This window comes from Ylistrum balloti, unplaced genomic scaffold (assembly GCF_031769215.1).
Source record: "Ylistrum balloti isolate Yb309-2 unplaced genomic scaffold, AGI_CSIRO_Ybal_v1 Utg369596, whole genome shotgun sequence".
NCBI classification, from domain to species: domain Eukaryota; kingdom Metazoa; phylum Mollusca; class Bivalvia; order Pectinida; family Pectinidae; genus Ylistrum; species Ylistrum balloti.
The window spans coordinates 181,150-193,534 of record NW_026781879.1 but is presented as its reverse complement, the minus strand read 5'-3'; the positions used below and the strand labels follow the sequence as shown (position 1 = coordinate 193,534).

The 12,385-nt window shown below is 37.9% G+C and overlaps 1 protein-coding gene across 1 annotated transcript in view; it reads left to right on the top strand.

Annotated features, from left to right (window-relative positions):
- Window positions 1–12,385, top strand: part of LOC132545356 (diacylglycerol kinase iota-like) — a 108,687-nt gene that overhangs the window by 18,379 nt on the left and 77,923 nt on the right. Inside the window, exons 3-8 of the mRNA XM_060209038.1 lie at window positions 700–808; window positions 8,097–8,180; window positions 8,993–9,067; window positions 9,872–9,928; window positions 11,016–11,084; window positions 11,991–12,023. Of these exons, the coding sequence (XP_060065021.1) occupies window positions 700–808; window positions 8,097–8,180; window positions 8,993–9,067; window positions 9,872–9,928; window positions 11,016–11,084; window positions 11,991–12,023 (427 nt within the window). The remainder of the gene's footprint in view (window positions 1–699; window positions 809–8,096; window positions 8,181–8,992; window positions 9,068–9,871; window positions 9,929–11,015; window positions 11,085–11,990; window positions 12,024–12,385) is intronic.

Below are 12,385 nucleotides of genomic sequence, written 5' to 3'. Positions count from 1 at the left end.
CTGTATATATACTATTGAGATATATAAATAGATATCTGTATATATACTATTGAGATATATAAATAGATATCTGTATATATACTATTGAGATATATAAATAGATATCCTGTATATATACTATTGAGATAGATATATATCTGTATATATACTATTGAGATAGATATATATCTGTATATATACTATTGAGATAGATATATATCTGTATATATACTATTGAGATAGATATATATCTGTATATATACTATTGAGATATATAAATAGATATCTGTATATATACTATTGAGATATATAAATAGATATCTGTATATATATACTATTGAGATGGATATTATCTTAGACTGTGACCCTTTATTGTACTGAACAATAAAGTTGTCTAACCTAAGCTGTAAAGTTGTTAAACACCATATACCATTGGGACCTAAAACATGAATAAGCGAGGCTGAATATGACAGCTCCAGTTATACAGAAGAAGTAATGAAGCTGTGTATGTTAATATTTCATATCTTAGGTTACTATCAGAGAACTGTTATATTGATTTTTTGTTGAAAGGAGGATAGTTTTTCTGATGGCTATAGTTTTGGTTATTAATGAAGGTTGACCTCCCATGGGTGAGGAAGTTGATAATAACATAGTAAAGAAAACCCCAAAGGTGTGTTTTATTTGTGAAGTTAATTTTTGTTTTATCTTTTTATCTTACAGGAAAGCCATTTCCAAAAATGCATTGAACCATGCAACTAATTATTTACATCCAACTCATGCTGAGCATGGGTACCGTCGCCGCGAACTACGAGACACAGTCGACTGGACGGTGGGTATTAGTGTTTTAATTATCTTAGTTGATCGTCACCATTGAAATATACATGGAATATCTGCTGCTTATTAGGTTATGTATGTTGTATGACTGTTGTATGACTGTTGTATGACTGTTATATGACCTGTTGTATGACTGCTGTATGACCTGTTGTATGACCTGTTGTATGTTGTATGACTGTTGTATGACTGTTGTATGAGCTGTTGTATGACTGATGTATGACTGTTGTATGACTGCTGTATGACTGATGTATGACTGCTGTATGACCTGCTGTATGACTGCTGTATGACCTGCTGTATGACTGTTGTATGACTGCTGTATGACTGCTGTATGACTGTTGTATGACTGCTGTATGACTGCTGTATGACTGCTGTATGACCTGCTGTATGACTGCTGTATGACCTGCTGTATGACATGCTGTATGACTGCTGTATGACCTGCTGTATGACTGCTGTATGACTGCTGTATGACTGCTGTATGACCTGCTGTATGACTGCTGTATGACTGCTGTATGACCTGCTGTATGACTGCTGTATGACTGCTGTATGATTGCTGTATGACTGCTGTATGACTGCTGTATGACTGCTGTATGACCTGCTGTATGACTGTTGTATGACTGCTGTATGACTGTTGTATGACTGCTGTATGACTGTTATATGATTGTTGTATGACTGCTGTATGACCTGCTGTATGACTGCTGTATGACCTGCTGTATGACTGCTGTATGATTGCTGTATGACTGCTGTATGACTGCTGTATGACCTGCTGTATGACTGCTGTATGATTGCTGTATGACTGCTGTATGACTGCTGTATGACTGCTGTATGACCTGCTGTATGACTGCTGTATGACTGCTGTATGATTGTTATATGTATGACTGCTGTATGACTGCTGTATGACTGCTGTATATGACTGTATGACTGTATGACTGCTATATGATTGTTGTATGACTGCTGTATGACCTGCTGTATGACTGCTGTATGACCTGCTGTATGACCTGCTGTATGACTGCTGTATGACCTGCTGTATGACTGCTGTATGACTGCTGTATGACCTGCTGTATGACTGCTGTATGACTGCTGTATGACTGCTGTATGATTGCTGTATGACTGCTGTATGATTGCTGTATGACCCTCTGTATGACTGCTGTATGACCTGCTGTATGACTGCAGTATGACCTGCTGTATGACTGCTGTATGATTGCTGTATGACTGCTGTATGACTGCTGTATGACTGCTGTATGACCTGCTGTATGACTGCTGTATGATTGCTGTATGACTGCTGTATGACTGCTGTATGACTGCTGTATGACTGCTGTATGACCTGCTGTATGACTGCTGTATGATTGCTGTATGACTGCTGTATGACTGCGGTATGACCTGCTGTATGACTGCAGTATGACCTGCTGTATGACTGCTGTATAATTGCTGTATGACTGCTGTATGACTGCTGTATGACCTGCCGTATGACTGCTGTATGACCCTCTGTATGACTGTTGTATGACTGCTGTATGACTGCTGTATGACCCTCTGTATGACTGCTATATGATTGTTGTATGACTGCTGTATGACCCTCTGTATGACTGCTGTATGACTGCCGTATGACCTGCTGTATGACTGTTGTATGACCCTCTGTATGACTGTTGTATGACTGCTGTATGACTGCTGTATGACCCTCTGTATGACTGCTGTATGACTGACAGGATGATGCAGAAGAATAAAAGCAGTAAACAACAGACTTGTTTATCTTACATTAATTCTGAAACATATTGATCACCCTATCATGGAATTGTGCAAAGGTTCCTTTCAGTGTTGGGAGAAAAAAGTGTACACAATGAAAACCCTTGTGGTCGTTGAAGTGACCCCATCCCTAATCTTTTCATGTCCAGTTGTACATGTTGTTGAACCTTAGCCAGCTAGATGAAAGAAGAATATGTTACAACAAACCAAACTATTGAGATTTGAATATGAACCGCTGCATGAATCACATTAGAAGTATACCAAATTTTGTTTCCAAATATTTTAGTCTGTATATTCAACTACATCACTGATAAATCAGAAAGCATTGTAAATAGTATCACCCTAGTGGCACCAGCAGGGATTATTAGTTTGCTACCTTATACGAAAGTACCACCCTTAATTACAGTAGGGTACTTGATAGTCTTTTACCTTATACAAAAGTACCATCCTTAATTACAGTAGGGTACTCGGTAGTCTTTTACCTTATACATAAGTACCACCCTTGGTTACAGTAGGGTACTCGGTAGTCTTTTACCTTATACGAAAGTACCATCCTTAATTACAGTAGGGTACTTGGTAGTCTGTTACCTTATACAAAAGTACCACCCTTGGTTACAGTAGAGTAATCTGTAGTCTGTTACCTTATACAAAAGTACCACCCTTGGTTACAATAGGGTACTCGGTAGTCTGTTACCTTATACAAAAGTACCACCCTTGGTTACAGTAGAGTAATCTGTAGTCTGTTACCTTATACAAAAGTACCACCCTTGGTTACAATAGGGTACTCGGTAGTCTGTTACCTTATACAAAAGTACCACCCTTGGTTATAATAGGGTACTTGGTAGTCTTTTACCTTATACAAAAGTACCACCCTTGGTTACAGTAAGGTAATCTGTAGTCTGTTACCTTATACAAAAGTACCACCCTTGGTTACAGTAGAGTAATCTGTAGTCTGTTACCTTATACAAAAGTACCACCCTTGGTTATAATAGGGTACTTGGTAGTCTTTTACCTTATACAAAAGTACCACCCTTGGTTACAGTAAGGTAATCTGTAGTCTGTTACCTTATACAAAAGTACCACCCTTGGTTACAGTAGAGTAATCTGTAGTCTGTAACCTTATACAAAAGTACCACCCTTGGTTATAATAGGGTACTCAGTAGTCTTTTACCTTATACAAAAGTACCACCCTTGGTTACAGTAAGGTAATCTGTAGTCTGTTACCTTATACAAAAGTACCACCCTTGGTTACAGTAGAGTAATCTGTAGTCTGTAACCTTATACAAAAGTACCACCCTTGGTTATAATAGGATACTTGGTAGTCTGTTACCTTATACAAAAGTACCACCCTTGGTTACAGTAGGGTAATCTGTAGTCTTTTACCTTATACAAAAGTACCACCCTTGTTTACAAAAGGGTAATCTGTAGTCTTTTACCTTATACAAAAGTACCACCCTTGGTTACAAAAGGGTAACCTGTAGTCTGTTATCTTAAACAAAAGTACCACCCTTGGTTACAAAAAGGTAATCTGTAGTCTTTTACCTTATACAAAAGTACCACCCTTGGTTACAGTAGAGTAATCTGTAGTCTGTTACCTTATACAAAAGTACCACCCTTGGTTACAGTAGAGTAATCTGTAGTCTGTTATCTTAAACAAAAGTACCACCCTTGGTTACAAAAGGGTAATCTGTAGTCTGTTACCTTATACAAAAGTACCACCCTTGGTTACAGTAGAGTAATCTGTAGTCTGTTACCTTATACAAAAGTACCACCCTTGGTTACAGTAAGGTAATCTGTAGTCTGTTACCTTATACAAAAGTACCACCCTTGGTTACAGTAGAGTAATCTGTAGTCTGTAACCTTATACAAAAGTACCACCCTTGGTTATAATAGGATACTTGGTAGTCTGTTACCTTTTACAAAAGTACCACCCTTGGTTACAGTAGGGTAATCTGTAGTCTTTTACCTTATACAAAAGTACCACCCTTGTTTACAAAAGGGTAATCTGTAGTCTGTTACCTTATACAAAAGTACCACCCTTGGTTACAGTAGAGTAATCTGTAGTCTGTTACCTTATACAAAAGTACCACCCTTGGTTACAAAAGGGTAACCTGTAGTCTGTTATCTTATACAAAAGTACCACCCTTGGTTACAAAAGGGTAATCTGTAGTCTTTTACCTTATACAAAAGTACCACCCTTGGTTACAAAAGGGTAACCTGTAGTCTGTTATCTTAAACAAAAGTACCACCCTTGGTTACAAAAGGGTAATCTGTAGTCTTTTACCTTATACAAAAGTACCACCCTTGGTTACAAAAGGGTAACCTGTAGTCTTTTACCTTATACAAAAGTACCACCCTTGGTTACAAAAGGGTAACCTGTAGTCTGTTATCTTAAACAAAAGTACCACCCTTGGTTACAAAAGGGTAATCTGTAGTCTTTTACCTTATACAAAAGTACCACCCTTGGTTACAAAAGGGTAACCTGTAGTCTGTTATCTTAAACAAAAGTACCACCCTTGGTTACAAAAGGGTAATCTGTAGTCTTTTACCTTATACAAAAGTACCACCCTTGGTTACAGTAGAGTAATCTGTAGTCTGTTACCTTATACAAAAGTACCACCCTTGGTTACAAAAGGGTAATCTGTAGTCTTTTACCTTATACAAAAGTACCACCCTTGGTTACAGTAGAGTAATCTGTAGTCTTTTACCTTATACAAAAGTACCACCCTTGGTTACAGTAGAGTAATCTGTAGTCTTTTACCTTATACAAAAGTACCACCCTTGGTTATAATAGGATACTTGGTAGTCTTTTACCTTATACAAAAGTACCACCCTTGGTTACAGTAGAGTAATCTGTAGTCTTTTACCTTATACAAAAGTACCACCCTTGTTTACAGTAGAGTAATCTGTAGTCTGTTACCTTATACAAAAGTACCACCCTTGGTTACAGTAAGGTAATCTGTAGTCTTTTACCTTATACAAAAGTACCACCCTTGGTTATAGTAGAGTAATCTGTAGTCTTTTACCTTATACAAAAGTGCTCACCCTTAGTTTTGTCTATGTGAGAGATGACCAATCATGTCTGTGTGAGAGATGACCAGTCAGGTCTGTGTGAGAGATGACCAGTCATGTCTGTGTGAGAGATGACCAGTCATCAGTCATGTCTGTGTGAGAGATGACCAGTCATGTCTGTGTGAGAGATGACCAGTCAGCTCTATATGAGAGATGACCAGTCATGTCTGTGTGAGAGATGACCAGTCATGTCTGTGTGAGAGATGACCAGTCATCAGTCATGTCTGTGTGAGAGATGACCAGTCATGTCTGTGTGAGAGATGACCAGTCATGTCTGTGTGAGAGATGACCAGTCATGTCTGTGTGAGAGATGACCAGTCAGCTCTATGTGAGAGATGACCAGTCAGCTCTATGTGAGAGATGACCAGTCATGTCTGTGTGAGAGATGACCAGTCATGTCTGTGTGAGAGATGACCAGTCATGTCTGTGTGAGAGATGACCAGTCATCAGTCATGTCTGTGTGAGAGATGACCAGTCATGTCTGTGTGAGAGATGACCAGTCATGTCTGTGTGAGAGATGACCAGTCATCAGTCATGTCTGTGTGAGAGATGACCAGTCATGTCTTTGTGAGAGTTGTCTGGCCTGATGTTCTCTATTCATTGCCCTGATAGAAGATTTTTTATCTGTGATGTATATAGCTTTCCTCAGTCACAAACCTGCTTGTCGGAGTTTAGATGGGAATTTCTCAGCGTTGTATCCATCATCACCGTTGTATAAGTAATACTGTATAATGTCCTCAGCTTTTATCTGGTTTGTCCCTTTGTTGGCACTATGGCCTTAACGTGAAAATGTGTTCTGCAATCCGATGTAATTACAGGCTTGACGACTGCCACGCTTTATGCAAATCTCCCATATCCTGCCACATAAAGAGTTGATTGATAAACTCGTCTATATGATGATTAAATTCACAGTGTATTTTACCTTACCAGCATCAATAGTGCAATTCTAAGTTTTATAAAACCAATAAAGTATACAGAAAATTGACAAGGTTACAAATAAAAGGAAAGTTTAACTTAGTATGAGGAAAACCTCCAAATTTAAGGATTTAAAGGGGGTTTAAAGAATTGTATGTTACCCTCTAACTCAGTTACAGACATGCTAGGACAGAGGGTCATTGATGGTTTGTGGGTTTAAAGAATTGTATGTTACCCTCCAACTCAGTAACAGACATGCTAGGACAGAGGGTCATTGATGGTTTGTGGGTTTAAAGAATTGTATGTTACCCTCTAACTCAGTTACAGACATGCTAGGACAGAGGGTCATTGATGGTTTGTGGGTTTACTGAATTATATGTTACCCTCCAACTCAGTAACAGACATGCTAGGACAGAGGGTCATTGATGGTTTGTGGGTTTAAAGAATTGTATGTTACCCTCCAACTCAGTAACAGAATGCTAGGACAGAGGGTCATTGATGGTTTGTAGGTTTAAAGAATTATATGTTACCCTCTAACTCAGTTACAGACATGCTAGGACAGAGGGTCATTGATGGTTTGTGGGTTTACTGAATTATGTTACCCTCTAACTCAGTAACAGACATGCTAGGACAGAGGGCCATTGAGGTTTGTGGGTTTACTGAATTATGTTAACTCTAACTCAGTTACAGAATGCTAGGACAGAGGGCCATTGAGGTTTGTGGGTTTACTGAATTATGTTAACTCTAACTCAGTTACAGACATGTTAGGACAGAGAGTCATTGATGGTTTGTGGGTTAAAAGAATTGTATGTTACCCTCCAACTCAGTAACAGAATGCTAGGACAGAGAGTCATTGATGGTTTGTTGGTTAAAAGAATTGTATGTTGCCCTCCAACTCAGTAACAGACATGCTAGGACAGAGGGTCATTGAGGTTTGTGGGTTTAAAGAATTATATGTTACCCTCCAACTCAGTTACAGACATGTTAGGACAGAGAGTCATTGATGGTTTGTTGGTTAAAAGAATTGTATGTTGCCCTCCAACTCAGTAACAGAATGCTAGGACAGAGAGTCATTGATGGTTTGTGGGTTTAAAGAATTATATGTTACCCTCCAACTCAGTAACAGACATGCTAGGACAGAGGGTCGTTGATGGTTTGTTGGTTAAACGAATTGTATGTTGCCCTCCAACTCCGTTACAGAATGCTAGGACAGAGGGTCATTGATGGTTTGTGGGTTAAAAGAATTGTATGTTTCCCTCTCAGTAACAGAATGCTAGGACAGAGGGTCATTGATGGTTTGTTGGTTAAAAGAATTGTATGTTGCCCTCCAACTCAGTAACAGAATGCTAGGACAGAGGGTCATTGATGGTTTGTTGGTTAAAAGAATTGTATGTTGCCCTCCAACTCCATTACAGAATGCTAGGACAGAATATTTCCACCTTTCATTAAAGCAGTTAGTGAATTTGATGATTGATAAGAGAGGAGTGGTTATTCCATTAAGATGCTGCTCTTCCTGTCTTGTTGTGGCAGTATAATGACAGAAAAGTATAATATTGTAGGACCAGGCCATCAACAGTGACCATCTGTGGGTGGAGACCAATGCCTCCGGTGATTACTGCTATGCCATGGAGCCCGACTGTATGGTGAGTACCACCATTTCTATGTCCATGCTTCTCTGTGATAATGGAGATGAGCTGTTGTAAACAACAAAGAAGCACTTCTGTTTTAGAAATTAATTCAATTGAAAAGACATGAGTTGATTCAATAATGTAATTATTCTATGGCAAGGTTTTATATTTGAGAGAAGAAACTCCAGAGAATTATGAGGGTTTATTTCAGGGGAAACATGAATGATTGGCTGAAAAAAGAGGGATAAATGAAAATATAGAATAGTTTTAAGGGTAACAATAGGGGTAAACATTGTATAATTGTAGGGGTAACAATAGGGAAAACATTGTATAATTGTAGGGGTAACAATAGGGAAAACATTGTATAATTGTAGGGGTAACAATAGGGAAAACATTGTATAATTGTAGGGGTAACAATAGGGAAAACATTGTATAATTGTAGGTGTAACAATAGGGAAAACATTGTATAATTGTAGGTGTAACAATAGGGAAAACATTGTATAATTGTAGGGGTAACAATAGGGTAAACATTGTATAATTGTAGGGGTAACAATAGGGAAAACATTGTATAATTGTAGGGGTAACAATAGGGGTAAACATTGTATAATTGTAGGGGTAACAATAGGGTAAACATTGTATAATTGTAGGGGTAACAGTAGGGAAAACATTGTATAATTTTAGGGGTAACAATAGGGGTAAACATTGTATAATTATAGGGTTAGTGTTAACTGCTTTTTGGTCAGTCCTTTTGTTGTGATATTGATATTGTTAAACATAGCTGACTTGTTTGTGTTTGAAGTTATAATAATTCTATGATTTTGTTACAGAGAACTGGACCAAGAAGAAAGTGTGTTGCTTGCAAAATTGTAGCACACACTGCTTGCATAGGCATTCTAGAAAAGGTAAGACAATGGCTACACCATTCTATACATGGTTATAAAGTCATCTGAAACAAAAAGTTGATTAGAAAGGGCTATGATGTCACTTCTCCAGCGACGACAGTATCATCAACATATTACTTATATATGTTATAAAGTTTCTAATCAAGCTATGATGTCACTTCTCCAGCGACGACAGTATCATCAACATATTACTTATATATGTTATAAAGTTTGTAATCAAGCTAGGAATGTAGTTAAATCACATAATGAACATCATCTATCATTTACAAAGTATCCAGATTTTTCAGTCCAGCAACTCTGAAAATTAGGGATGCTGAGAAAGTGAACTTGAAAGTTTTGCATCTAGCTCAGTTTCTCATTAAACATTTAAGTCAAACTTGCGATATTTAAGTGGGGGAATGTGAATTATGAAATACATTAAATGCTATTTCTTGGTGTATTTTCAGGACAGATACTTCAGTTATGAGAAATGACCACAAAGTCCTGTTTTTTTCTGGTCACTAGATTCATTTTTAGTCATGTTAAGTTTTGTAAAATGTCAGTAGAGTTTCCGTGTCCATGCTCAGGAAGAGTGACACTTTTACTAATGATTAAAATCAACTTGGAATATTTTGAGTGGAAATGACAGATTATATTGTATTTTGCAATTAAGCTTAGACAAACCAGACTGAGAAGACAGAGAGGCAAGAGATATGTTTACATAGAATTCTTTTTTAAACTTCAGAATACATTCAGTGCTTCAGGATCACTTCAAAATTTAATTTATCATTTCAATATTAAGTCATTGCTTCTTTTACTTCACAGAAAAATCTTCGATGCAAACCAACATTCCGTGAAGCAGGATTGAGGAATTACAGAGAAGTAAGTTGTTCACCTTTATGTTGATACTTCAGTGGAGGACATTTTTCTGTGAACAATTTAGTAGTGTGATTGCTGTTGTACAGATAGAAATGTTATTGTAGAGAGAATGTGATTAGTAATCCCCAGTGGTGTCGTTTTACAACCTTACACTTGTGTAGGTACCTCCAAAGGGTGTGATTAAGTCTCAACATTATGACAGATAACCTCCAGGGACCAAGGCCTAGGGTGTCGTCAGAGATTGGCGACAAGACTGTATGATAGGTTCATCTGATGGTATTGATATCAGGAGGGAGATCTACTGCAGGCCTTAATCACTCGCAACTCAAGACTGTGTGACATGTCTTGGCTTACAACTATACTGTGTGTGGCCAGACATGACCTACAACTCAATACTGTGTGACCTGACATGACCTACAACTCAATACTGTGTGACCTGACATGACCTACAACTCAATACTCTGTGACCTGACATGACATGACATGACCTACAACTCAACACTGTGTGACCTGACATGACGTGACCTACAACTCAACACTGTGTGACCTGACATGACATGACCTACAACTCAACACTGTGTGACCTGACATGACCTACAACTCAACACTGTGTGACCTGACATGACCTGCAACTCAATACTGTGTGACCTTACATGACATGACCTACAACTCAACACTGTGTGACCTGACATGACATGACCTACAACTCAACACTGTGTGACCTGACATGACATGACCTACAACTCAACACTGTGTGACCTGACATGACCTACAACTCAACACTGTGTGACCTGACATGACATGACCTACAACTCAATACTGTGTGACATGACATGACCTACAACTCAACACTGTGTGACCTGACATGACCTACAACTCAACACTGTGTGACCTGACATGACTGACAACTACAGACAGTGACACAGTTACATGTGTCTCTATATATACCAGACTGGTTATGAATATGATAATGTCTTATTTGAGATATGTCAAACTCTCCAAGTTGTTTACAGTAACAATACTGTAGCATACTGAGATTCAAACCTGTAAATATTGTCCAGTAACATGCATAGTCATGATACTTTTTCAGCAAACTTCCATGCGTCACCATTGGGTTCACAGACGTCGCCAAGAGGGCAAATGTAAACAATGTGGAAAGGTAAGTAGGACACATATTTTATGGTCAGTTGATCATCATACTTAATAGATAAAATAATTCTCAAAACCAATCCTTCTGAAAATGGATCGTCTATTGAAACCAAATGAATTCCCACAACCAGTCCTTCTAGAAACTGATCATCTCTTGACAAACTTCCTGGTACCTCTACATCTCAGTCTGATTGAAATATGTGGAAATATTCTTCTGTATACTTACCTGAACAATCAAGAGGTGTGTTCTTTCCAACACAACCATGTAGTGAACATGTTGAACACATTGTGCCTCGGGTGCCTGTGTGTCACCAGTAGGTTTTGTATACCATACCTACCTCGATCGGGAGGATTATAATCAGCATTGTGTTTATCACCACTGACAAGCTGAAACCTTTCCAAATCTAACATACACACTTAAATAAAAAAGTATATAATAATGAACTCTGCATGTGATCATGTGTACATGTTTGGTAATCTTGTATACAAGATATTTCATGAATGTCAGAACAGATGTGGTTCATATTCATACCAGAGCATCATATTTCCAAGGTCTGCTTAAATTAGATTTTGGTGGTCATTGGTCAAGGTGAATAGTCAAAGGTCACTCTTGACCGCCTAGGAAATAAAGAGTTTTGTGTACACGGTAATTTCATGAGCAAATATACAGATTTAATTCAGATTCGCACCATTGCATCACAACATCCAGAACTACAATTGATAAAATTTTGGTAGTCATTGGTCAAGGGTAAAGGTCAAGAGTCGTCCTTGACCACTTAGGAAATGTTTGTTTTGATTTTACTATATATGCTGTAAATAACACATGGATAATGTACTCTATATCATCAAATTTTCAGTAAATGTAGATATATGTAAGTTTGAGGATTTTTCTAATTTGATATTATTTACTTTACAGTCATTCCAACAGCGATTTGCTTTCCAAAGCAAAGTAAGTATGAACAACCAACTTGAGAATTGTGCAATATGAATGATTTAGATTAGGTATTGATAGTTTAAAGGAAAATTATAAACCAGAATCAATCAAGATTTAACACCCTGACAACCAGAATCAATCAAGACTTAACAGCCAGACAACCAGAGTCAGTCAAGACTTAATACCCTGACAACCAGAGTCAGTCAAGACTTAATACCCTGACAACCAGAGTCAATCAAGACTTAATACCCTGACAACCAGAGTCAGTCAAGACTTAATACCCTGACAACCAGAGTCAGTCAAGACTTAATACCCTGACAACCAGAGTCAGTCAAGATTTAATCCCCTGACAACCAGAGTCAATACCCCTGACAACC